The sequence below is a fragment of the Vidua chalybeata genome, chromosome 5 (genome assembly GCF_026979565.1).
Source record: "Vidua chalybeata isolate OUT-0048 chromosome 5, bVidCha1 merged haplotype, whole genome shotgun sequence".
Lineage (NCBI taxonomy): Eukaryota > Metazoa > Chordata > Aves > Passeriformes > Viduidae > Vidua > Vidua chalybeata.
Genome location: NC_071534.1, coordinates 39,539,541 through 39,567,173, shown reverse-complemented (window position 1 = coordinate 39,567,173; position 27,633 = coordinate 39,539,541). Strand labels below are relative to the sequence as shown.

At 38.2% G+C, this 27,633-nt stretch overlaps 1 protein-coding gene across 2 annotated transcripts in view; it reads left to right on the top strand.

The window, feature by feature from the left end:
* MSRB3 (methionine sulfoxide reductase B3) overlaps positions 1–27,633 on the top strand; it is a 108,470-nt gene that overhangs the window by 27,478 nt on the left and 53,359 nt on the right. For both annotated transcript variants that reach the window (XM_053943776.1, XM_053943775.1), the window contains 3 exons: positions 5,397–5,505; positions 7,316–7,393; positions 17,660–17,688. In XM_053943776.1, coding sequence (XP_053799751.1) covers positions 5,397–5,505; positions 7,316–7,393; positions 17,660–17,688 — 216 coding nt within the window. The remainder of the gene's footprint in view (positions 1–5,396; positions 5,506–7,315; positions 7,394–17,659; positions 17,689–27,633) is intronic.

Below are 27,633 nucleotides of genomic sequence, written 5' to 3'. Positions count from 1 at the left end.
GGCTTTTGGATTTTCAACGCACAATATAGTGGAAATGGTCTTCGCTCCATTACTTCTAATGCTTGCATGAAACTGCAAATGGTATTTCAACAGCAGGTGGGAGTTAGCTACCTACAGCAAGAAAGCAAAGGAACCACAGATCTGTTTTTCAATGTGTAAAACATTTACAGGGTTTTTTAATGTTTGAATTTTACTTAAACCTGACTTCCAAAGATTTCCGAGGGAGTTCTGAAACTGAAGTTTCAGTTTCTTTTGCAACATTTATCCTAGTCACCAGCAGGCCAAGGTAATTTGAAATGGCTCGTGAGGGGATTATAAAAAGAACTATCATGTCAAATACAGGTTTTCTAAAACTGTGTTTTCCAAATACAAGCCAATAGAACTGTTTGCAATGTAACTGTTCTCAAGACCTGTTCTTTTTTAGACTAGATAGCAGTTCCTGGCTTGCTTGCAGTGAGAGAACACTGCAGCATTCTTCCGAGGCTGAAGACTAGAGGCTGCAGAGAAGAAATTAAACAGAAATTAAAATATGTGAGAGAGAGTTGTGAGTTTGCCTTTTCTTAATCAGACAGTGAAGCAAAACTGGCAACAAGAGGCATAAACTGTGAAATGAACTTTGAAGTAATAAGAAATGAGAAATTCCACTTTTAAAAATACTAAGTGTTAGCAATAGCATATGTAAGGATATTTATTTAAGGAAATGTATGCAAATATTTTTTAACTTTGTGGAATTCCTCTTAATATCAGTTTGAGGTAATTTACCATCAATCTACCAATTGCTCATGATGGGACAGACTTTGTGAAGCAAAGAGATGTATACTAAGAGCCAGATCCTGTAATCTGATGTACAGTCATAGACCTTTAAGTAGCTATGCATATTCTTAATGATCTGCCTGCACAGGTCCCATTGCAGGACCGGGGCTGGGGTGGGATATGAAAAATAAAAGGTACTGTAAGGCCCCTAAAAAATGCTTGGTTATATTAAAAGAAATAGTACTGAAAACTAGAAGCCAAATTTATTATATGGCTGTGCTCTGCTGGAACATTTGATCTTGCTGTATTTAGTTCAGGAAGTCTAAGTGATACGTGCTTAGTGCATGACCATAATGTCCATTAATGCTAGTGGAATATAAGCATAGGTAGAAGAGGGAAAATGTATGTTGTGTCTTCCATGCAGTTGAAATACTGAGTTAATTTCAGTGATAGGAAGCAACAAAACATAAGAGAGAATTGTTAGAATGGTTCAAAAGAGTGTTTGATATAGGAAAGCTATCAGGCAAAATGCCATCATATTTCAGGGCATGTCAGACACTAATCACCAACCTCTGGTGTGTTGGAACAGATGAGGGGCTGAGTTGAGGAGTAATGGTCTGCTAACTTGTGTCCATCTGTCTGAACATATCTTGTTGGTGGTTTTCTTGCTTATAAGGAAGGAATGTTATGAACCACAGGTTTGAAAAAGTCAGTTGGAACTTACATGTGAGGTGAGATGCTTAATGTCTTCATTATCAGGTCAACACCCAGAAAATACTTTCTGTTCACTTAATTTGTACAGCAGACTTCAGAGTTGAGCTCTGAAATGCCCATAGCCTACAGGTGAATAGTAAATGGCAGCATGCATTGCCTTCCTTTTCAGAAAAAAGCCCCATACCTAAACATAAGAATACTGCGAAGTGTCCAAGAAGAGTTTATGTTGATATTTGTTTCACCCTCCTTAGCTTTTTTTTTTTTTTCATTAAGATTTGTGAGGCTGGTCTTTTCTTCACAAAGCCTTCCATCCTGCTCCAGGATAATAAGTGCCTTCAGCACTGCTGTAGCTGTTGCCAGAGGGCTGAAGGAGCTTCCTGCATACTGCTCTTAGGAGTGCCAACCCCAAAGAAGGCACCATGGGGTGCTGATTAGAGAGATTTAATCTGGCCTCCGATCCTGCAGTGGATCAAAGGGGATTTTGTCCGCCTTTGCAGGCAGTTCACCTCTTAACAGCTGCATCTAACTGGAGTTCAGAACTATCTTGGGGTTTTCTAAAAGTCATTGCTGAGAACACCATCTCCAAGGAACAAGAGTGCTAATACAGATCCTATGAATCCAGGCTCTCTTATTCTCATACTGCATTTAATTTAGCCTCACCTTTAATCAGTAACCACACTGATATAATACTGTTTGTAGAACTGATGACCTTTTGTCTCATTTGCCTCAAACTGTATGATTTGCCAGTGAACTCTGAGCCTGCCTTTATGGCTGAGCTGCTGAAGCACTTTGTTGTCTGTATGGACCCTTTCCAGAGGCCAAACCTCATCTCATCTATGGAGAACCAGGCTGAGGAAGGTGGTCAGCCTGCCTGTTTATTCTCCGGTTTGATAATGAGCTTGATAACAGCTCCATTACTAGTGGAAGTTTTTCTTATATTGGGTGTCTTTGTGTAGCTTTATGTTGTCCCCTCCCAGGATACAAACAGTTGGCTTGAATGTGACAGTCATCTCATGTCATAAAGGAACAGCTGCAAAACCAGAAGCAAACACTCTTTACTGAAAATTATGCACTTTTGTCCATCTTGAACATAATTATTTTCCTAACTGAAGGAATGTATTCCTAGAATCTCATCTTGTAGTTTCCAGGATTAATTGCATTTTTATAGAAGCTTGTAGGCTATCCCCATTTCAGATAAAATACCCTTATATCCTCTGCAGTCAGGGATGAGTCTTGCTTTACTTATTTGCCTCTATGGTAATAGGGAAATAGTGTGATCCATTTACTGAGCTATTTGTTTGTTGCCAGCAGTTAAATAATAAGTACAATAAATTGAATAGGGCCATTCTTGAATGCTGAAGGCTGGACCAAGAGATTTCCTTTATAATTTGTAGTGCAACTTTTTGTGGATCAATACTCAAATTACAAACTTGAAGAATCCTTTACTGGGGTCAGTTGCATTTTACCCCACTGCAGTTTGGCAAAATTCCCCTGCAGACATAAATAATTGTTTGTATTATAAAACATATGGTTAATTATTAAAACAAGGCATAGAAAAGATCTTTTTTTAACATGCTTCCTACTTCTGATCATTGTTGTGGATCATGTGGCATCTAGAAATTTTCTTATGCCTATAGTGAACCCATAGATTGGAGAACATTAAATTTGTAAACGAGATGAAAATTATTTAAGGAAAGTAAAGAGGGCATGCTGACTATTTTTATAAACACTCAGTATTTTCTCTTTTTTCAAACTGAAGTTATGCTTAGTTTGCTTTTTTGCAGCTTCAGCAGCAGTTAAGTAGCAAATAGAATTTTTTTTTTTTAATTATGGTAGATATTTTAAAAAGTGAAGAGATGTTGGTTCGTAAGATTCTTTGTTGCTCTCTAGACTACTTGTTAAAACTGAAATTGTAGAGAAAAGATTGTCTCTCAAACAATTTCTTTCTGAACTGCGTAATGCAAGATAACAATAGCTATTTATATAATGCATATGCTTCCTTTCCCTGTTAGCTATACTTTGAAAGAATTATTAGTCCTAGAGTCCTGCACGTTTGGAGAATAAAAACCTCCAAAGTTTGACATCCTTAAATAAGCAACCAAATGTTATAAAGAACAAACCTCACTTACAGTTAGGAAACAATATTTACATTTAAGGTTGAAAAGCCAGGATGTAGGAAAATTTTGCTAATTTGGAAGGTGACCTTTAAGTGCACCAAAACCAAATAATTTGTAAGCTATGGCACAGGGCACATTCCTGCAAAATTTGTGTGAATACTGCTTTAGTGGTTCTTGAAAGACAAACAAAGAGACCTGGAATGAAATCTTTATCCCTCTCCCAAATAAGATTGAAACTAACAAAGGCATACAGCAGTGCTCTTTCAAAGCTTGCCATTAAAACGAAGACTCTGCAGCACAGCTAATGAGATGGGTCAGAGTGGAAAACAATCTGTTTTTAAGAATGTTTAGATCAAAAGTAATTTCTAATCTATGAAATAAAGTCGCTTTTCAATACTTCTCTTTCACTAGTAAAGCTTTTTATGTTTGCACTATTTACTTCAATCAGATGTTTTCAATTTTACTTTTTTTCTTCCTGAAAATACTTCCTAGAGTTAGTCAGTAGTGACCAACAGCATTATTCTTTTTCTCTCTCCCCTATTCACCCACCCCCACACTTTAAAAAATTGAGAAAAGAAGAGGGGGAGGAAGAAAGAAACATCTTTTCTTAAATGATTTGCAAGCATCTGTGCTCTAAGCTACTTTTTATGAACGCTCCTTAGTAATGACTCAAGGTAAAAAAGCAGAAAAGCATCCAATGTTAGGAAATTGCAATCCAATACCATGTAATTTAAACCTGCCATTGCCTCTCCTGTACTAAATGACATACAGATGGGTAGCTCTGTTGCCTCTACTTTGGGAACACAATTGGTCTTTTTATGAGTGTATATACATTACTAGCAAAAAATATTTTTGTCAGGAGTGTTTATTTCTTATCGTACCATATTTTAATTACTGTCATAATTACAGTGCTTTTTCCCTGCTGCATTTTGTCAGGTAATTTTTGCCAATGCTTATCAAAGTTACCTGAATATTTTGCAATTTATGTTACTACTTTGGGAATTTTCATTCCCAAAAGTACCTTATTGTTGTGTTTTGCTTTCGCAATGTGGATTTTTGCACTATACAAATGTTGATTTTTTACAGTAATCCTTATGTACTCCTTGGATTTTCTGTGTGAACTAAGCAAAGTGTTAAGATTAGATTTTCAGAGGAGGGTAATTTCAACAGCAGCCCTCCTTTGCAACAAGTTTATTGTTGAACCTTGAACAGCTTTGTGCATAAAGAAATTACTTACTCCTTAGGACTCCTATTCTAGTGCTTCAACAGTGAAAAAATAAAAAGGCTACTGTTATAAAGGATGAGGATGCAACTAGAAATTAAATCAACCTTACTGTAATTCTGAAGGTTAGAGTTGTTTTTCAGCTACTTTAAAGGGTACTGAAATTGCCAGATGTTATGGCTAAACATCATATGCCCATTACCATAAGTCTCCAATATAGATTTCTTGTAAAGAATGTTTCAGCTGTAGTTGGGATTTTTGCAGATCTTTTTTTTAATGGTCAAAAACTGGTACTTTCCCGTGAATGACTGTGTTCGCAACAATTTAGTGTATAACACACCAAAGGGCTTTGGCTGTAGCACATTGTCACTGCTCCAGTGGAATCACCTGGCTCTCTATAAAAATTCTTTTCTATACTTATATTTGAATAAATAATCAGCTGCAGTTCAGCTGAGCCATTCTTTGTGCATTAGGGACCAGCCTGGTCATTGACAAGTGAATGCAGAAGCTATACTGTGGCTGTCTGCCAAAGCAATTATTCAGGATTTAAGCTAAAAAGGCTCCTTCTCCCATATCCTCTCCTTTTGCAGGGTCATGTAGGGATAAAAAGGACTGTAAGGTGGTCTTTTCCCAGGAGGAGCTGAGGAAGCGGCTGACACCCCTGCAGTACCATGTCACTCAGGAGAAGGGGACTGAAAGGTAAGGTGGGATGAAGGAAACTCAGATCTAAAAACACAGGCATCTTTCTTTTCCACCCCTCCTCTTACTGCTGTTTCCTCACCTTCCCTACCAAGTTTTGTCGGTTGTTTTCTTCTTCTTCCAGGATTTCTGCACTTGTTTACTAACCCCTACAAATTAACACTACTGCAAAGACAAGCATCTACAACAGGGGGGCCAGGGCCAAGGGTCTTGTGTGACTTTTCTTTTAATGAACACTGCATGTCTTATAAAGTCACCAGGCTCATATTTAGAGTCTGTTTTTAGTTTACTACAAAATGTGTGGAAGTAATAGTGGTTTAGGTACACTTTTTTTGGAAGACATCGCAGTAAGCAGAACCACGAGGGAAATGGCCCTGTGCCAGGAGGCTGGAGTTTTGAAGGTGGCCATTGTAAGTATAGACGTTTTGGCTGCAGAAAGAAGGTAGCATAATTTAGTTCTTTTCCACCCCACTCCAATTTCTTTTTGAAGCACATGTGGAGAAGGTATTTATTGGCTCATTTGTGGTTGGAATGTCAAAAATTTTCAATAACTGCCCTCACATGGCTTTAGTCGCTGGAACCCAGCCTCAAGTCCTGGAGGGGAAAAAAAAGGACAGACTTCCAAGATTGTTTTTAGTGAATAAAATCTCTCTCTCTCAGCTGATTCCAGCCAAAGGTAACTTGCCAAGGCCCAGCCATTTTTTGTTGTCTAATTTATACCACTGAGTTTGGCGTAAGGCCCTGGCTTTACCTCTGCTCTAAATGTACTAATGATGTAACTGCTTGTTTTCATTCATGAGCTGAAAGGACTCCCCGCTGCACGTGGGGTCCTGGTTAATAGGCAAACTTCTTCCTGACAGTGCTGAATTTGGTGGCTGAACGTGCCAGAGAGACTGGTGGGGACAATCCCCCTCTCCACCCCAGCCCTCTCTGTCCTGCTGCAGCCCTGGTGGGGCATGGGGATGGTTGCCTTTGCTGGGAGGTCCATCTTGCCTTCCCCCCAGCCCTCCACGCTCTTGTGTACAGGACCAACAACGTGATTTAATGCACACAAACAATCGGAGATTAGGTCATTCTTAAAAATCCTGTTTATAAAAAAATTGGGCCTCATAAAAAGGGTGAAAGGATAATAAAAACAAGCTGCTGAGCACATAGGCTTTTTGTTGGGCTAGCGCAGCTGATTCGTATTAGGTGAATGACCTCCTAGCCTTTTAGATTGTTAACTTAGAAAAATATTCCCTTAAAGCTGGAATATTGCTTTTCAACTGAAAATATAAGGCGCGCACAGCTTGAAATCCTGGACCAATTATTTCATTTTCAGCTACAATGTCTCTGCTGCCTGGGCAGCCGGTGTTGGCCTGACCCAGCACCACGGCTCTGCAGCGCCCGGGCGGCCTCACACCTCGCTCCACTGCAGCTGCCGAGCCCTGCACGCGGCACAGACGTGTCACAGCGAGGTGCGGCAGGTTGAGCTACGTGCCAAACAATCTGTGTTTACAAAAACTTGACATTTCACTTGCCAGGGGAAGATTTCTGTTTTATCCTTTTTGGTTTTGTTGTTGCTACAGCCTTTGAACTGTGCGACAATTTGCTTCCTTTTGCATGATGCGTAACATCCGAGGCACACTAACGAGGACATTCCCCTTTTCCTGTGCCTACTTTATTTGCTACCTTTAATAAAAAACAGCTGCCAACTTAGAAATCGTGGGCTTCTTCTATAACATTTTTCTACAGACTCAGCTACTTTAAAAATTAAAAAAAAAAAAAATCCTTTATTTAATTTTAAAATGTAGTGTTGTTGTTTTCCCAGTGCCTTTGAGGGGGAGTACACACACCATAAAGCTCAAGGAATATACAAATGTGTTGTTTGTGGAACTCCTTTATTCAAGTGAGTATGCTAAATATAGTTTTGAGATTTCTGTCTCTTAGGTTATGTATAATCTTGTATATATTTCATACATAATTGTATAAGGCCATTTAATAGAATCACAGAATGGTGAAGTCATTCTTTTAAGGAATACAAGAGAAGCAATGTAAATAATGCAGTAGTAAAATTAGTCTTATAGTAAATATAAAAAATTAGGATAAATAAGATAGGAAGATGACATTCAGGTAAAGGAGGAAATATGACAGGAAAAAAAATTAGTACTTTAATTTTTTTTTTTTCTATATGCAGCTCTGCCAAGTAATTGTAACAGTCTTTCCCTGTGTCAATAGATACTGAGTTTTGACTGTTAGAATTACTTACAGGTAGCTTTAAGAGATACCAGGTGGTGATGCCGAATTTTACATACATCATTTTAGCTGATGATGGAGAAAAAAGCAGATGCTTTTTTCTTAGAATTCAAGCAGTTGAGAAAACAAAACCTAGTTAAATTTCATTACTTACTGAATTACCATTCATCCCAATTAGCACACATGGAGACCTGGTTTAAAAATACTCTTTAGAAGTACTGTGGGAATTATGGCCCTAATTTGATTCTAAAAGCAGTGCTGATTGAATTCCCTTGATCACTGCATTGTTCACAGATTCACTTGTTGTTTATGTGCTTTTTCTTATTTCTGGCTGCTTGTATTTATTATGTTGAAGAACTTAATTTTTTTCTTTTTTTTCCCCCTCAGCTCACTCTAACTTAATCCCTTGCACTTAAAGAGGTACCTTTACAGGAGCATGAAGCAGGAAGGTCAGGATAGCACTAACAGAGAATATTGTGCCAGTAATAGGTTAAAGGAAAATACAATTGATGTAGTTCTAGAATCACCAGATGTGGTAGTGATAGTTGTCCTCAGGAGACTGTCTGTAAAATTAAAGAAGCACCTCATCTGTGTAATGTTTGATTCCTCTGTCAGAAGGATTACCTGCAGAAACTGGTAATAATGTGAATCTTTTGGGTTGAAAATCTGATGGTTACAGACACAGCCAAGACAACAGTCTCATGTCATTTGTTACTATGGTCCTTGGCTTGAGGGTGCAAAGTGGGGATCCAAACTCTCCATAGCCTGTTTTTCTACTCTGCCGCTTAGACATTCCACTGCTTGCTATAGCTAAATCTTTTGTGGGGAGATCCTGGCTCTGTTGAAGCAAATTCATATTTAGCAAATGAATACAATGGAGTCAGGATTTCAAGACTACCTTCTACCTTCAAGACTGGCTTCCTTTCTGTCATCTGATGGAGAAAGAGTAGGGGTTCTTTGCGGGCTGAGTTTTGGACAGCAGTAGTATACATAAATTAATGTGAACTAGTTTCTAGTTGCTTTCAAAATAGTTTTATGATGGGAAAAATCTGCAATATGAGACTTAACTGTGATTATCTCAAGTGCACAGTATGCTCTGGCATAGTCTTGAGTTAATGAGTTGGATTTCTCTTTTTAAAATGAGCTATATGGAAATATCTCTGTTTTCAGATTCTCTTTGAGACTCTTGTGGATTTTATGGGATGAGACAGAGAAAGAGGGAAGTTATTTTTTAATTTTAATAATTCCCAGGCCAGCGGGCACCTGAAGAAAATGCTTGACCTATTGTGTCCTGAGATTAGATTGGCCTTAACTCAGTCCCCACAAAGTCTTTGTGTTGCCTTATGAGCTCTTGCTACTTCTGTCCTACATCTAATTCAGCCAGTTTTTCTGAAGTGCCTGACAACAGTGGGAAAAAAATGCAGAAGCCAGTAGGACTCCATCTTCTTTTGTTTATTGACCTCAAAATATCAGTATATGATGTCTTCCTCAACCAGGAAAGATAGATTTCTGAATCTTGGTCATTGATTCAGCTCAGACAACTAAAAAAAAGTAAGAAGGAAACATAGATAAGAGAATGCAAAATATATGCTTTTTACATTTTCACCACAAATGTAAATTTCTGAAGTATTTCCTTAGGAGTAAGATGGTAGTACAATACAAAGAAAGTCTATTTCCCCATTTAAAATGCGAGTAATTTTTGTGGTGGCATGGGATTTTTTTTTTTTGTGGTTTCTTTTTGTAATTCCCTAATAGTCATCTGAAACTTGCATTTACATTTGTTTCTCATTGATGTCCATTAATTTTTTTGTCTTTATGTCGTAATCTGTAAATATATATACTTGGACTATGGACCTGTCAGTTTAACTAGGAAAGAGACTGGAGCTTCAGCAGTAATATTAACAAACTTCAACTTTTAACATTTCTGATTTACGTTGTTTCATTGCCATGTGACACACGAGGTCAGGGAACATATGAATTTTACACTCCAGATGAAAGACCTGTTTTTTGATAAGTCTTTAAAATAGAACTTTGTCTCTATCACATGGAAGATAAAAGAATCTATTAGGAATGTCACATCTCTTCATCTACCTATTTGTGCCTATTTGTGCTAGTGCTATGAGAAACCTCCCAAGCTTTATGGGAGGACATGCTTTAACTTTTTCCACAATCAAAGGTGCCTCACACATAAAATGCATAATCATTTTATTCAATGCTATTGAATCTTACTATTCTATCTCTGAACTTTCACACCACACAGTCTCCTAGATCCCAGTACAGCTGCCTAAAAAAGCAATAAATGAGAGAGCCAATAAAATAATCTCAAGAACGTCCTTTTCTGCAAGCCAGTCCTTATGCAGTTTTGTGTTGCACTTACTTCAATCTAGCTGTAGGCTTATGCTAAAAGAAGGAGCCCTGCTGCCCTGCCTTTCTCTAGGGTGTTTTTTCATGGCTTTCTCTTTGCTGGACCTCACCTGGTGTGGCTGGAGCATATCTCAGTGCAGAACTTGCATCTGAGAGACAAGTAATAAGCCCAAGAAAAAGTCCTTATACTTATCGACCATAGCCACTTGTGTTAATTTTTTATCAGCCATGTTTATCATGTCTGGACAGCCTCCACAGCAGGGCTGTGTTTTTCTTTATCAGTTCACAAAGTGCCACCTATGCCACCCAAATCCTCAGCGTTTTCTAAGGGGAAACTGTAGGTTTGTAGGTGCCTACTTTAATTTTTCAAGGCACTTTCTTATACATTATTCAAAAATACCATTCTGTCCACAGCCATGGAAACAGGAGGTTAAAATGGACCTGAGTGAAATCCATGACTCGTGCTACTGCCATAGGAGAGAATCTATTCCATATTTAATAAACCATAGTCATGTCCTTTACCATATGCAGGACTGTGAGAAAGATGTGGTATAGATGGAAACTGAGAAGCCTGGGAGAATGATTTCCTTTTAAAAATGAAATATTATTGTTTTGTCAGTTTCTAGTTTTTAGGGCCAAAGACTAAATTACCAAGTCTTCATAAAACACCCACTGCTGCCCTTATTGCTTCCTGGACAGAATTCTTGGTAATGGTGCTGGCTCTTCTGAACATGTACTAGCAGACATAGCAACAGCCTTATCCATGTTATGTTTTCATTTGGTTTTTGTTGAGCTCTGTCAGGTTTTCTCAACATCTCTCAGACATCCAATCAAGAGAAAATGAAAGAGTGGCTGGGCAATGTTATTGTACCATTAACATAGTACCACTCTTGCCTTCACAAGACAAGGAAGGATTTCAGTCATCAGGCCAGATCTCTACAAGGAATTTCCTTGCACCAGTGCTGTGTGCTTAATGAATGGTCTTTAAGCTTTCTTACTGATCTTTATATTCTTTGAGGAAGACATATGAAAAATCAGCACTGGTTATCTGTCTAGGAGAGCCCATATGACATCAATGATATGGTTTCTCTAGTACAGCTAGAGGACTACTTGAGCAACTTCATCTGTCTTCACTGTCTCTTAGTTTCCTTAAAAGACTGTCAAACCCAGCAGTTTCTAATTAATGACATTTGTTTGAAGTAAGTTCGTTCTCATCAGTGTAGGAATCAACAAATTATCTAGGTTGGAAAAGACTATTAAGGTCATTGGGTCCAACTGTTAATCCAGCACTACCAAGCCCACCATTAAAGCATGTCTCCAAGTGCCACATCTACACATCTTTTAAATACTTTCTGTCATGGTGACCCAAACACTTCCCTGGGCAGTCTGTTCTAGTGCTTGACAAGGCTTGCCATGTACAAATTTTACTAACGTTCAATCCAAACCTCCTCTGGTACAACATGAAGCAATTTCCTCTCATTCTGTTGCTTGTTACTTGGGAGAAGAGCTCAACACCCACATGGCTACACCCTTCTTTCAGGTAGTTGTAGACAGTGATAGGGCCTTCCCTCAACATCCATTTCGTGCTCCCGATCCTTATCCTTCTCTGGATACACTCCAGCACCTCAATGTTCTTCTTGTGGGGACCCAAAACTGAACAGGAGATGCAGCCTCACAAGTGCTGAGTACAAGAGAGGATCCTTGCATAGATTCTGATTTTACCATCCTTGCACAGATACTGATTCTCGTATGAATTTCATTGTTGTTTTCAGTGTAAAAGTACAATGTATTCTTTGTAAACTTTTAAGTCTGATATATTTTTCCTTGTTTGAAATTTATGCTGCTTAGTATTGACTGTTCATCAGTCAGTCTGCTTGGAAGAAGTAATTTTCAGCTGGTTTTAACCTACTTTATGCTTTACTATGGGCACATATGTACCTCACGTAAAAATCAGGTAGGGTGGATTGTTATGGATTATGACTGCAGAAGATATATATTTATATGTTTATCTGTTTATAGCTCTCACATTAAAGACATTCTGTCTCTCTGGACTGAACTCACCCAGAGGATACTCTTCACCATCACTGGAGGTACATAAGAGATGTAGATGTGGCACTTAAAAACACAGTTTAGTGGTAAACTTGGCAGCACTTAATTAGTGGTTGGACTTTTAATGATCTTAAAGGTATTGTCCAACCTAAATAATTGTCTGATGTTAAAATGCTCATTTTGAATTTGGCTTTTCATCAATATGGAGAACAGAATTTATCACATCATCTGTCAGTAGTGAATTTTTTTTCTTTAACCAGGCTTATTAAGGAATTTATACAGTGTAATGCTGACTCCATGTCAATCCTTTTGCAATAATAAAACTGTATCATTTAATCTATTTGCCAATTTCAGCCAAATTTTTCAGGGAAATAGTTATTAAACCTCAAAGATATTAAGTCCTTAAAGCAATAAGAAAATCAGGAGAGAGAGAGCATATTCAAGTTCTCTTTGAGGAGAGACCTGAATAAGAGTTTAACTATATTACTAGATTATAGCAGATAATATTATTGTAAATAATATATATTATTGTATTATAACTGAGAATCCACATGAGGGTTGAAGAGAGACAGGCATTAGGGATGTCCAGCTCTGGGAAATATCTGTGAGTTGTTTTGCTGCCTGAGACACCACAAGATCTGTCCCCTGGCCACAGCGCAGCAGCAAGCCCAGCTTTGCTCTTTCTGCTTGGTTCTTAAAGCTTGGGGACTTCTCAAATTCCCTGATGGTGTGGGTCTTATAAATTCCTAAATAGTTACATCAGGTATTTTTTTTTACATTGGAATATTGCTGCGTTTTCTTTTCTGGAAGCTTGACTTTCAGGAGCTTCCAGAAGCTATTTGGAGCTTCAGCTCATGAGTATGACCAGTGACTGCTTTCCAGATAATGGTTTACATTTTCAGAAGGGTTATGTCTATACTTAAAAATAAAATGGAGAAAGTCTCTTCTCTGGATCTAAAGGCAAATGACAAGACATAGTTTGTGTTTTTAACATCATTTCCTCTACTCTGAAACAGAGTGGCCTGTTCATTCTGCTTTTGGGGAATGGTCCCCAGCCTGAGCCTCCCCTGCAGTTTGCCTAGTTCCTGTCTAGGGTTCTCATCAGCATGATAAGAGCCAATGCAGTGTCCAGGGATATGTTCACAACTGAGCATTACTGTCCTGTCCGTCTTTAGCTTCCTAGCGCTGCTGTAGCAGGAGCACTGATACTGCAGCTAGGTATATTCTGTACCACTGGGAGGCAAACACAGGAGAGAGAGGATTGATTGTATTCTGTTCAGTCACCTGGACCAGGACATGGGTTAGCTTGGATTGCATCAGGAGCCTGCTAGATCATCATCTCTTCAGCAAACTGCCCATGCCAATATGGAATCAAATTCCTTGGAAATCAAATACTGAAGATGTGAGGAAAGAAGACAAAGGACTCTCACATGATTTATAGTTTTCTCAATCATGTTCATAATTCCTTTAAGTATACATGGTACAATCATTAATACTACCACTATTACAATCAACACAGTAAGTCTCTGGACTAGAATATTTTTAACTATAGGCTAGTTCATTTAGTACATGTCCATTTTCCTGTAAATATGATCCTGCAATGATGCATATGACTGTAACAGATCTTTACTCTATCAAAGTCCTTTTCAAAGAGAAGTAGTATATTGAATATCTGCCCGTATCAATGTTCTGTTTAGCACACTTAAAGCACAGCCTTGCAAAGGAACAGCCTGGTATAAACTGCTAATGCAAAGGCCTAGTAAAGCCAAGATGAATAAATTACTTCTTCCATGTTAAAATGCAAGGATCAGAACTGCAGAGTACTTTCTGAGAGAGTTGTGGGGCTTCCAAAGGCTGTCCCCTATGTTCCCTCAACAAAACCTATACAAACCTGTTAAATACTTCATCATGAAAGGTAAAAGGAAAGGCAGTTTTAACACAACAGCAGAGGTTCTGCAGTAAGTCCTCTTTCCTCTCTCTTTGACAAAGGCCTGCTTCCCTGGCACATAGCAGGTCTGTGTTAATTTCAGCTGTAGTATGTCTGTTGACACTGTAATTTGTGGCACTGAACAACTGCAGTTTAGTCATACTTAGGAAGGCAATAGTTTAAAATTCAGACTATAGGAACACATAATGCTTATCATTACTCCATTTCTCTCTCTTTCTTAGTACTTGGCAATCTGAAGATCTGGTATACGACGTCTTTTAGAAGAAAGAGATTGAAACCCTGCATCTCTTTGCAGTACAGATAAAATGGCCATCATATATTCTATTGTTTGTGTTTGACTTAATTATTCCTGGGATCTTTGCAAGTATTGCAGCAGCTTGTGCTTAGCTAAATCTTTCCAGTAGCTCACTATTTCCTCACATATGGTGTGTTGGTAGCTGAGCCTACTTGACATTTTTATTGCCATGTGTAGTGTGTATTTGAGCCATATCGAAGCTGGAAATGAAATGCACTTTATAAATACCCTCTTGTTCCTCTTCATGCATATAGACTCCTTTCCAAACATATTTATGAATGATTACCTGGCTTTCAGAATATTCCTATATAGGAAACAGAAGTAGAGAAAATATGCAGAAAGCTATTATCTGTTCATTTGGGGGTGGGAGGGTGGGGCATGGTGTTGGGGTGTTCCCCTCTGCCTGTGATAAATGATAAAAGACAATTTGTACAGTCAGGACCTAGCTCTGTAATGTGCATCTTGTCTGGCAGGATGCTTATGTTGGATATCAGATTATGTACTATGATAACAATGTACTGAGGAGTTTTTTCCTTCTAGTTAATGAAGTTTTAAAAATATAAAGGCGTCAGAGTGAATATTCTTGTGTGTAGCAGAACATCCCTTTGGAATGTACTTTCAGTATTTCATTTTATCCTATTTAATGACCATGTTTAAGTTGAGCATTTTTAACACCTATGTGCAATTAGTCTTTGACATTTTGTCTAACGTGGTGTTGAGAAGCAGATATAAATACTGGAAGAAGGGAAAAAATGCTGCTTTCATTAAAATGGCTGTAAACTTTGTCATTCCTTCAAGTAGCCAAGGTGACTTTGTGTTCTTGCAGAGTGCTTCTCTCACATCTTCTACTTGTTGCTTATTTACAATGCCAAAGTTGCTTCATTATTTTCCTCCACTTTTTTTGTGCCTTACTAAGATCTCTAACAGTTTCTGTAATACTGTATCCTAAATTTTACATTACGTAAAACATAATGTTTTCCTAAGGGGAAATGGTAACCATAACATAGGTGACCCTCCTGCTCTTGATAGCTCCTAGTACTACCTCCCATGTTGTGTTTTCTTTCATAGTTATTCTGCTGTTGCCAGACCAAGTTTGATTCATTTATCACCCCCATATCAGTTTTCTGATGTGTTGTCCAGTAATTTATGACTGTTTGGAGCTTTTGGTACTCATTACAATGACCCTTGTGACCCTCCTCCCCATGCATGCTCTGCCACCTTGGCCCTTGGGCCAGTTTGTTGAAGCCACAAATTGCAGTGCATGTGTCCATTACAAGCCATTCAGGCTGAGAAGCAAGAGCTCTGTTTGACTAACTAATAGGGAGTATCTACAATTTAGGCAATGAGAAGCTGATTGAGCAGATGCTGCGGGTAAGATTCGTGCATTGTGTCTGACTATTTAGCAGTGAGGTGTTGCTGATGCTGTAATGAGCGAGAGAGAATAGTAGGTATAGGTATAGGTAATAGGCAGGTATACAGCAGTTTGAGGAGAATATTGGAAATAAAACACTGACTAAGTGGCTTTAATTCTAACTCAGTGGAATTTCCCCCAGGTTACCACATTTCACAGGGTGGGGACTTCATCCTGCTGGTCTAAATATCAATTGAATTATGCTGCCAAACAGAGCACGGGCTGGTGCCCTGGGCAGTAACTGGTGCTGATATTTGTGAAAGCATGTCAGCAACATGCTTTCTTTGTTCAGTGCTTTTGGTGGTACTAAAAATATTAATTCTGAAGATAAGCCTTTTTCCTCTCACCTTTTCATCTCCTGAAAGTTATATTTAAGACAAAATATTGTGAGCACTGGAGGAAGGTATAGAATGAGCAAGATGGGAGAAGAGAGTTGTTTCCTCTCTGATGCCTTTAATAGTGTGAGCCTGTTAATTTTTAAAATTATAATTGATTTTATATTTATTTGCTGTAGCATAGATATTTGGTATACAATTACAATGCAAGTTATATAAAAATGCATGTAAAAGACATCTACATGTAATAGCATGTACTAGCTTGTAAAATAAAAGTTGAAAATAAATCTGCAATTAGTTTTTGAGCTTCAGACATTTGTTTCTGAAAAAAGGACTGTAACTTCCCAAAAATACATCCCTTCCCTGTTACAATGTAGAAGGATCCAACATTGTACTTCCTCCTCAGAATTTCTGGAGAAATGCATTTTGCTGCCAACATGCTTTAACAGGTCTCCTGCTGGTCAGACCTTGTGTCCTGCTGTGACAGCCATGACCATGTGTGCAACTGATTGTTAGTGGGCGATATAAATCTGATTGGAACATGCCTGTTAATTGGTTTGAGAGCTCAATATAGACAATGCTGTCTTGTAGCAGATTGTGTAGATAGCCCTAGACATAGGGTTAATTCTGCTTGACAGCACATCAGCAGCATCTTGAGTAATTACCCAACTTAAGTTTTCCCACAGTTGAATTGAGACCTTCAAAGGCTTCTACATTTACAAGTATTATTAACCAATATCTGAAACATGATGTTCCCACAAGGGCTAATTTCTAATTCTTTTTATTAAATACACAGGTTATAGGGTTCATTTGCTAAGTGTTAAGCCCTTAGAAGAAAACACTACTTGTTAGGGAGAGAAAAATCTGCAGTGCACGACCAAAGCTAATGGTGCATAATGCACACATCATTGTCTTTTTGCAAAGACTTTAAAACAAGTTAAAATTTAGGTCTGGCTCCCTCTCTTCCACCCCCCACTTTCCACTTTTAAGAAAATCAAACCACTTACTCCTATGTGCAGAATGAGTAAATTGAAGACACACACAAACAAAAACCTCCTAGGATGTTGCACAATTAAGTACAGATCATTGGATACAATACATATGACATTAATGAAACAGTATCTGCTTCAAAAATAGATTGAAAACATTCATGAATGAATTAAATTCTCCTAATGACTTTTCAAAAATGAAAATGAATGAAAACTATTTAATTCATACAAACAACTGTATGCTATGATTCAGAGTATATATTTTAATCCTAGTTCAATTTTTTTTTCTTCATTTAGTGATTTGTTTTTTAAAATATCTTCTTTGTAACTATAGCATAGAAACCAGTAAAATATTAAAGATAATAATTATTATTTGAGTTGAAATGCCTTTGAATGCATTAGATGTTAATTTACAGAGTTAGACAGTGTGGGTAAAGATGGTATTTGCTGGGGGGATCAGTCTGACAAATGGCTTTTATGGCATAAAGCAGTTCTTGTAACTTATGATCTTTTTATTTTCTTTTTCAGGTCAGAAACAAAGTTTGACTCCAATTCAGGTATGTTTACATTTACAGTGTTTTACTGAATGTACACTATTCAGGTTAATCTCAAAAGAGTAGTTTATCAGTTCAAGTTCAGCTTAGTTTTAAACAAACTGGGGTAGGTCAGCCCTAAAAAGGATCTTCATTTCTCACCTTCTAAAAACAGCATTGTTACTGTGAAACATTTGCTTTCATTCCTTTCATTAGTTCCGGTCTCTTTACATTTTCCCAAAAGATGATAGAGAAGATGTATCTTGCAACAGGCTTTAATTGATCTACAAAAATTATAATACAAATAAATGAAAATACAGACTAAAGCAAATGGAGGATTGAAGTTTGAAAATGATCACTGCAATAGAGCAGAATGTTTTTTTCCTGGTGGACAAAAACATTTCATGGGAATTTGAAGTCAGTGCAGCCTCTCTGCCACGAAACAGATGATTTGTCATCAAATTTTCGTGACAGATGCAGGTACACAATGCATGCCAGACCAGTCTGTAGAGCTCAGTTGAGGAGGATTACCAAAAAGCAATCTCTCCCAAGATGTCTTTTTAAATAATTGTAATGTGTTGTAGGGACTGGGAGGGAAATGAAGGTTAGTCTAACAGGATAATGCGTATCTAACGAGACAAAACCACAGGACAACAAACGGGACCAGTTGGAGGCAAAACCAGATATCCTAATACCAGACTATTACTTATTCAGTTCACTATTCCTAGGTGTTTCTTAAAGTGAAACAATAATAAATTAAGAATAGGCTATTGTCCTGAAGCTAGGTAAAATGTCCATTGCCTGAAAAGGTAATTCAAAATACATTTTTTTTAAGATGAAAAAGTCTGTTTTAAACAGGAAACCTGATATTATTGTGGCAATTTTGGTTTTAGGCCAATGTTATGTTCTATATAGTTTGCTTAATGCAGTGATTATAATTGCTTATAATGTTATGAATTTTACAATGGATATTAATCAGGTTGTTTATGGAATGGCACGTTTCCTTTCATCCCAGTTCCTTTATCCCAGTGGGCTTTAAATATGAGGTATTACATTGCTTTTTCTTTCTACATTAGATTTTATCTTCAGAACTATATGGGAGTGAAATGTACAGCAGGAAGCATTTAAATAGCCAATGCCTGCACCTTGTATACTTGCGTCATCTTGGTCCTATTATGATTCTAGTCTGTGAGTTTGAGGTTACTTGCTTTAAATATTTCTTGAATAAACTCTATGCTAAGATTGATTTTTGGATCTTGACTAAAGAGAGGGATTGCATGAGGGATAGCTTCACGCATTTTCTGCCATTACCCCCTTTATTTTAGTGCAGTCACCAAAACTAGGGTGTGGAGCAGAATGTCACATGTCTGCTTTTCTGCTGAAGGGAAAATGCTCTCTGCAGAGCTTCAATTTGCTTGGTGGCTTAAGCTACAAGTAGCTTTCTGACTTTTCTGAAGCAGTTCTCCTGTCAGGTACACTGTTCTGCCTACCACCACCTTGGCAGCAAAGGCAGGGGCATGGCTTTTCCTAGGGTAGTGGTAGAAGTTTGGCACTATTGCAGCTGTGGTGTGGCCGTGCTCAGTACATGTCACCAGGCCTTTCTGCCCTGGGCTCCTGGTCCCATTTTAATCTTTGCCCCAAATGCTGTACTTGGAACGGAGAATTACTAAGGTTTAACACCTCGTTCTCATCAGTGCTGTGTCTCTTGGCACAGGTTTTGGCTAACAACCAAGGGTAGATGTTAAAACCAAGAAACACCAAGGCTGAAAACCCCCTTATCATTGTGAGAGGTACAGCTGCCTTCTCTTTACAGGGAGAGCACTCCTTTCTTCCACCAAGAAGCTGTTCATGACAGTCAGATGGCATAAGGACTCGAAGTTTCTTTTGTTCCCAATATGTAAGAGCAGAGGAGAAGTGAAGATACCGGTGACATCTGATTTTGTTTCCCTACCAAAAAGAATTTGCTATAACTTTCCCAAACCAGACAATAATCCCAGACCTCCTGCTGAGTGAATGCACCCTGTTCACTCAAGGTGTATTGGCGATGGCATCCTTGTTTAAAAAACCCTTCTTTTGTGTGTGGGGGTGCAATGCCATGTGTAGCACCATGGTCTGCATTACACAGGCCTTTAAAAATTGTCAGTGTAGTGTAGGTTTAAAAAGGGCTGCTGGCATCTGAGTCTGTATTTATGCAACCTCAAGTTTCTTGGAGACACCTTAAGGTATTTTCACATCCTTAATTTCATTTTGAATTCCCTAGACTGTCATTCCTAAGTAAAATAATGATCCCACAAACTGGAACAAACATGCTTTGTTCTCATTTATCTTATGTTACTCAAAACAGTTCAAGTGTTGAACATGAGAATGAGGTAATTTTATTATAGAATACATATTTTTTTTTCCCAGGGAGTTGTTCCAGAACTATTGCTTGCTCTAAATTAACTCCAGTGTTAATTCCAGTTAACTTGCAAGTCTAGATATGCCCTTAATTTATCAATGCTTATTATACTTGTCTTTCCTAGAAATATTTGTGAAGCACTGAAGAATTAAAAGAAGTCTTTCTGAAGCAAGTACAAAGTCAGAAATACAGCATTTAAAGTACCCAGTAGGCTCACTGCAAATGTAACCCTGGAAATGTTGTTCAACACTGAAATATTAGACAAATATTGTCAAAAGAAGATTAATTGGAACTTGAGCATTAACTTAAAAGAAGGCTGCAAAATTCCTACAGTGATGATCAGGATTTATCATGCAAATAACTATAACATCTGTAGGGGATACACATTCTTCATATCATGACTAACAGCTCCATCTGAGAAACTTCTTTTTCTCTGCTAACTCTTTATAAGTCTACAGCTGGCAGAATTTCTGTCTCAGAGACCATGGGGTTAGCTTCATGCTGTTACAAGATCTTATAAATGAAACAATTTTGCTTTCCTGACATAATATGATGAATTCTACTGGTACTGAAAATAGATGTTTTTCTAACAAAGTATTTGAAAGCAAAAATGGTTGTAGGAAAAATATTTCTTTTTCCTCACAATTTGTTAGAGAACAAAGTAAACCACAAAAAGAAACACAGGTGAAACAATTTTGTTCTTATTATCAGTATTCTGTTAGTGTTTAAAATGCTTATTGTGCTATGTGCTTGGTTAGAAGATTTCAGAATTTAAGAATATAAGAATTACATTGGAATAATTAATTTAATTATTTTGATGAATGATAAATAGATTTTTGCTTTTTTTTAATTTAGGGTGCTTCAGGGTGCTGCTCCATAACAGGATGAAACTCTAGGTTGCAAAAGCTGTTGCTGAACACTTTAAATCCCACCTTAGTGGGATTTAAGTACCAAAAATAAGCTAAGAAAATGCAAACAACTGATGCAGCATGCCCCCTAGTCATCAGGGAATGGTAATGGTGAATTTCCTACTGCCTACTGGGAGGGCTAGAGTTTTCTTGGGGCATCTCCTGTAATATTTCCTGCATCCTGCATGTCACTGTGGAGGTGAGATGTCATATTCAAGTTAGAGTGTTCGTAGTGAAATCATGGGCAAAAAAAATTCCATTTTGTTCTGTTTAAAAAAGAAAGGACAAATTAATGGACCATATGCAAGGACTCCAGTGGAGTCTTTTTTGTATATCTGCCACTCAAACCATGGAATGTAGAAAGTCAGAGAGCACAAGGTGCAAGAGGGACAGTCAGGGAAGCACCATGCTGTAGGAACATATCTGTGTACTGAAGAAAAAGAGTGCCCAAGGACACACAGTGCCTTCAGCTGTGTCCATCATATGCTGTGCCAGCTTCACACTTCTCTCAAAAAAAGAGACGTATCTTCAAAACCTGTTCTTCTGTCTCCCTGCTTCTACATATCAAATGAAATGCAAAATAATGTATGTGCTTTTATGTCACTGTTTGTATCAATACTTTGGAAACATTCCAGTTAGTATTAGGAATTAATATATAATAGCTGCCCATGCACCTAAAGGCTGTCCTGAGGGACAGCTACACATGAGCTTTTGTTGGATTCCTGCTGCCCTAGCAGTCAAATACAAAGCAAGTCAAGGAGCTCCCAAGTGTTCCTGGAATTTCTTTTGCCTGCCTTGTCTGGACTCACAGTGTCAGCCAGTGACTCTGAAGGTCATTTCTCCTCTCTGCACATCGCATTTTCCACCAGAATGAGCGTATCCCCATGTCTTCAGCACTGCACAATGCTGCCACCCCTATATCCCCATCACGATTCCCATCCTTTCCTTTCTTACCTCTTGTGTTTACTGGTATCTTTCCTTTAAGGTGGCCACTACAATGTTCTAACTTGCAAGGATACATGATTCACCACAGGTGCTAGAGAAGAGATGAACAAAATTATAAGGTTAGAGGTGATCAGATGTTTTCCTCTCACAAATTCCTCTTGGCTACATTTCCAGATGTTCTGCAACGGGCTTTCCAAACTCTCTGTATCAGCCCTGATTTCCCCTAGCCTGTCATCAGTCCCATTGTATGCAAATCATCAGTACAACTATTAAGAGTATAAGGAATCCTCTGCCCAAGTAAGAGAGAAATGGATACCAAAAGGCATTTTGGAAGTGAGTAACTTTCACCGACTGTTACTAACAGGGAAGCATATAAGAAATGTAACTTGCCTGATACCTTAGGTTGACAAAGCAGCAAGGTACTTAGTAAAAGCATGCATTGATCTAACTCATCAAAGATTTAAATACAGATTAAGAAATAAGTTCCTAAATTTTATTGATGTCAGCTTCTCCACCCAGGTTGTGTTAGAGCAGCTCTTAATTTCTTCTTAGGAAGGCTAAGTAGTTTCAGAAACAGGGAGTAGAAGTGATATTTGGTGTTCTTAACAAAATTATGTTGGCAAGTTCAACAGTCATCCTGCAATCAGAGCATTTGATTTAAAAGTATTAAAAGACCTCTTGCAGAATCTGTAAAAAGTGGCAAAATAAACTGCAATACTGAAGAACAGGGATGCTCCAGAGCTTTTCGGATGAGGTAAATTACCTCTTCAGGTTCTCTTTCTAAGAGGAATTATTTCCTTCTCTCTGGCCACCACCAGCTTGGATGCTTGAGAAGGTGCATGAGCTGTCACAGAGAGATGGTGGGAGACAGTTACTGCAAAAACAGGAACAGCAGCTCAGATTATCTTGTCGCTACATGTCAGTGCTATTTTGTTCTTGGCATTAATTCTTCACACAACCTGTTGGGGATGCATGGCTGGGGAGCATGACCTCTTATATTTGTTCAGCAGCAAGATGAGCATCTAGTCAGATGTAAACTGAACCATCTGGTGAATGTTTGAGGCCCATGCCCTGATGTGACTTGGAGTATTAGATGGCTGGGACATCTCACTGGTACATCCCAGGGAACTATGTGCTGATGTGTGATACCTGATTATCACCTGTTCGTGTATCACTTGTAAAGCTTGGCATCATTTCAGTTGTGACAATCTGGAGGTGTTTGGCACTGCTGTGACCAAACTGAGCTCAAAAGAAATCTAGCGCTGTGTGAAGCCAATGGGACAAGCACCACACCACCAGCATCATCAGCCTCTGTAAAAGAGACCATGGCATTCAGTGGGTACCCTGCTGGAACCCCCATACACTATGTGTCAGATGGCTCTTTGGACTTCAACAGCTTATCCACGGGATAGGCTGCAGCCACGCAGCAGGCAGAGGACTATCAAGGTGTTTTTTGCCTGTGCTCCTTGATGAATTTGACAGGACAGGATCCTTATGGTCAATGTGTTCACTCTTGTTCTCATTATTTTCTCACTACCACAAAGTGCATTTTCCTGTTTCAGATTTAGGTAATGTTTCATTAAGCACAGTATCTTTTGTGGCTGCATTCATGCTGTCCAAAATAGCACATTTTCTGATCTTTTGATTAGCGCATCTTGGTAATCTTTTGATTTGCACAGTTTATGGGGTTATGAATTTGAATGAGATGCAAGGTATTTTTATTTCTTCCCTCTGTATTTGTTAGAGGAAAAAAAAAACTTAACATCTTGTTTGTACAAGATTATGAGAATGATATCATACAGTATTACTTGAAACTAGAATAAATCTGTTATTTGAAAGAAAAAGACTGTATAAACTAGCTACATGATAATTATTAATGACAGAAGATTCAATAACGATTAAAATATTTAATGTTTTTCTTTAATTGATGTAGTGCTGTAAATTTACGACCTTTAAGAAACCATATGAAAGATCTCTCAGCTTTTGCTATTTCACATTTTAGTCTCTTATCAAAACTGATTTCAGTTTTTGTAGTACTAAAAGTAAAGGGAAAATGCAAGCTGCTTTTAATCAAACTGGAATGTTCAGTGATCACCATCACAATCTTTAGTGTTGATCTGAGTATGAAGCAAAGACGATTAACTTGTCTTTTATTGACTTAATTTAGTGGCAACCACAGCCTTTAAGATGCAATGGTAGACAAGCTTGTGTCATACCAATGCAACTGCCACTGTACATGTGAGCAGCCATCTGTTTAGAATTAATTCCTTAGTCAAAACACCAATGAAGTCTAATGCTGCCAGTTTAAATTAGACATAATTTGCATTGAGTTTTATATAAGTAAGGGCATCACAATCAGGTCTAATGTCAGACAGCAGTGAATTTGGTTACAAGCCCTGAAAGAATTTCTGAAAGGATAGAATTGTAGCTCTATGTGATTGGATCAGGAGGCTTACCAACCTTGCTTTCCACTGGGGGGTGAATTACCATTTATTGTTTTGTATATAGTTGTCTTGCCCACTTAATTGTTCTTTACAAAGTGGTCCCAACCTTTTAATCAACCATGGTCCAGAAGTCTGAACACTCTTAGACTGTATACTCCAATCCAAACACTGTGCCTATTGAGATCACAGAATCAATATTCAGTGTTTGATTATTGTGAATAAAACTGAGGCACCTAATTTAGCACTAACCTTTTCTCTACTAGCTGTAGCAATGGGGGTGCTTTCATTATCTGCACAATATCCCTTTCAGGTCTGTGTCTGGCTTTCACACAATCCCTGTGGGTCTGTGGAGAAATGTTTGTGTTTCATTTGTAGGGATATTTTATGCTAGCTGCTACCATGTCAGGGGAGTGGGATCATCTTAACTAACTGTGACCATCTACCTTAACATAGCCCTCTGAGCTTCATCTCAAGTCAGTTGGAAGAGATTAACATCCTCAGATGAGTTCATCCCTTCTGCTGGAGAAGTCTGTTTCAGAGTACACTGAATCACCCTTTTGAGTGCCCATCAGTTTTAGAGTTAGGCACGTAACTTTGATGGTTAAAGTCATAATAGATTATCACTGGAATGGATGTACCAAGAGTTGGGGATGAGTGGATGGGATCCCCAAGTCATCTTCTATGGCTGATGCTGTGGAGGCTTAGAAGGATAAAAATCATAAATTTAAGATAAGAACTACACAACTGCTCCCAAGTTCATCTGCTGGGTGTCAGTAAACCTCTTGTACCTAGAGCTTTTGTGGAGTGCATTAATGAGAAAGATAAGTTTAGCTGTATTTTAGTTCTGTATCTCTTTGGATACATTTTCCCCTTTTTAATCTTACCTTTCCTAAACAAATCCAAATCTGCTTATGTGTCTCCAGTAATGCTTACCCCAGAGATCTGCTGCATTTTTATCACTTTTTCTTGAATTATGAGTAAGAATTGTCAGATGTGAAAAAGCTGATAAAATATGTTTTGCAAATTGATCATTCACCACTGTTCATCTGTTCTCAGGCAGGAAGACAAATATGTAACTCAAAGAGATATGGACTAAGGATAATAAGAGTGAGTAAAAAATATATCATATTCAATCTAGCTTCAGTCAGGGCCCAAATATTAAACTGGTCTTTGGCATATTTCAGAAAACATGTGAAATTTTTGAAAAGCTTAGTAGGAAGAGATTTTGCTGATTTTAAGTCACTACTGAAAAACTTTTAGAAAGCCAAAGTCTTTTATTCTGTTAACTGCTCTAACCAAGCTAAGGAAGACTGACACAATAAATGCAAATATGAAAATGGAAGGGTGTACTTTTGAAAAATTAACATTTAAAACCATTCTGGTTTTGCCTCTTACTTTTCAAGGAGGTGGTCATGAGAACAGAATTCCTGTGTTTATATTCTCATTTTAAAAGTGTTTACCTTAAGATTTATGGATTTTGAAAGTACTCACATACTCACTTCCATACTATTATCTCCCCTTCAGTCAGTGATTTTTTTTCCCTGTCACACACACTAGAAGGGATTTAAATGGAGTTCCAGGAATACTGAATCAAAGAGGAGTGGGATTTGAAATGTCAATGCTCAGCACCGACAGAATATCTGGAAACCACTTAAGATATATTTAGGTTGAAAAGTGGCAAAAAGTGTTCTTGTGAATAAAAAAATCTGCTCCATAAAGTACCGTGTTGAGAGCATTAGAGCTCTTGAAACAACTTTAAAATGCAAGAAAGGAAGATGCAGTGTTTCACTGGAATGAAAGCACTCCCTGCTTTCAAGTATAGCAAGAAAAACCTGAATGAAAGACTACTGTCAGAACTGTACTTTAGGTCATGATAGTATTAAGACTGTGGCAAACTGAATTTACATTGGTCATCACTTACCCTGTTAACTGGTGGAGAAGAGAATTACAGGAGCTCTGTTTTTAAATCATTCTATTTTCTTTACTAGCAGCATGTGCGACTCTTCCCTGGCCCCACAATGACAACATATCTCAATGACAACCAATCTGTATGGTTGTGGCAGTATGATTAAACAAGGCAGCATTTTGCTGTTGAAGCTCAGCACAATGCTGAAATCTATGCCAGCAGCTGCCTTCTCTCCTTTGGTTCTAGGCATCACAGTATAGACCATACAAAAAATAAGACTCACTCCTAAAAAAGCAAAGAAATATACATATCAAACTGTAATATTAACTCCCTTGCTCTAGTTTTTGTAAAAGTAATTTATTTAATGATACATTAGCATAAGTTTTCGTGTTCCCCCTGCTTTTTCACACCAGGAATGTCTCTTCCCAAAGAATGTGCTCCTGGCCAGGATGTGTAACACACCAGTTAGACCACCCAGTGGGACATGCCCCTTCCTGGGCTCCGATTTCTGGGAGGAGGGAGAGGGTACCTGACCACGTTCCCACCTCCTGTGAAGACTATACACAAGTCCAAGTTTGGGACGTATGTCGTCACTTCCTTGGATGCCTTTGGTATGGCACCCAGAGTGGCAAAGCAGCTGGACTGTATTTGGGTGGCAATGAGGACACGGATCTTCATCCAAATGGCCTTAAGATGATCAAGACAGGGATGAACCGTACAGAGACTCTGTCCATCCCTGCACCCCCTACCCTCCTTCCCACAGCAAAAGGGTATTGGGAAACTTCAGAAGCTCAAACTCATGAGATTTCTCCTGCCACTTTGCCACTGGGAATGTTTCTACTTATCCACAAAATGATTGAGCTTTAATGAGTTTCTCATAATTTGTTACAAGCACTAACGGTATATTTCTTTCACTCCTCTGCCAATAGTTCCTGCATGTTTTTTAGTTTTCATAAACTGTCTTGTCCAGTGCCAGGTTTAAACCTAACACAGATGGAGATGGACAGTAATACTAAAATGCCTAAGTAATAAAATGTGTTACAGCCTACAGTTCTGCTTTAAGATTTGGATGGGACTGTGTTACTTCAAATTTAATAACATAAAGGTACTGTGTTAAAGAAGCTGAAAGAATAAAGCAGAGTATTCACTGAATTAATGGAGATTAATACATGTAGGGCATGCAGTGTCATCTTCACTGCAATGTAAAGAATAAGATTACCTAAGTTATGCAGACACTCTACCTTTCATTCAGGCTGTATTTACAGAAACGTATCACCCTTATCTCATTAGTTCAATTACATGGTTTATTTGTGCAGGTCTGTTTTAGAACTAATGAATGATAGGGAATTAGAGTTACAGCAGTGATAG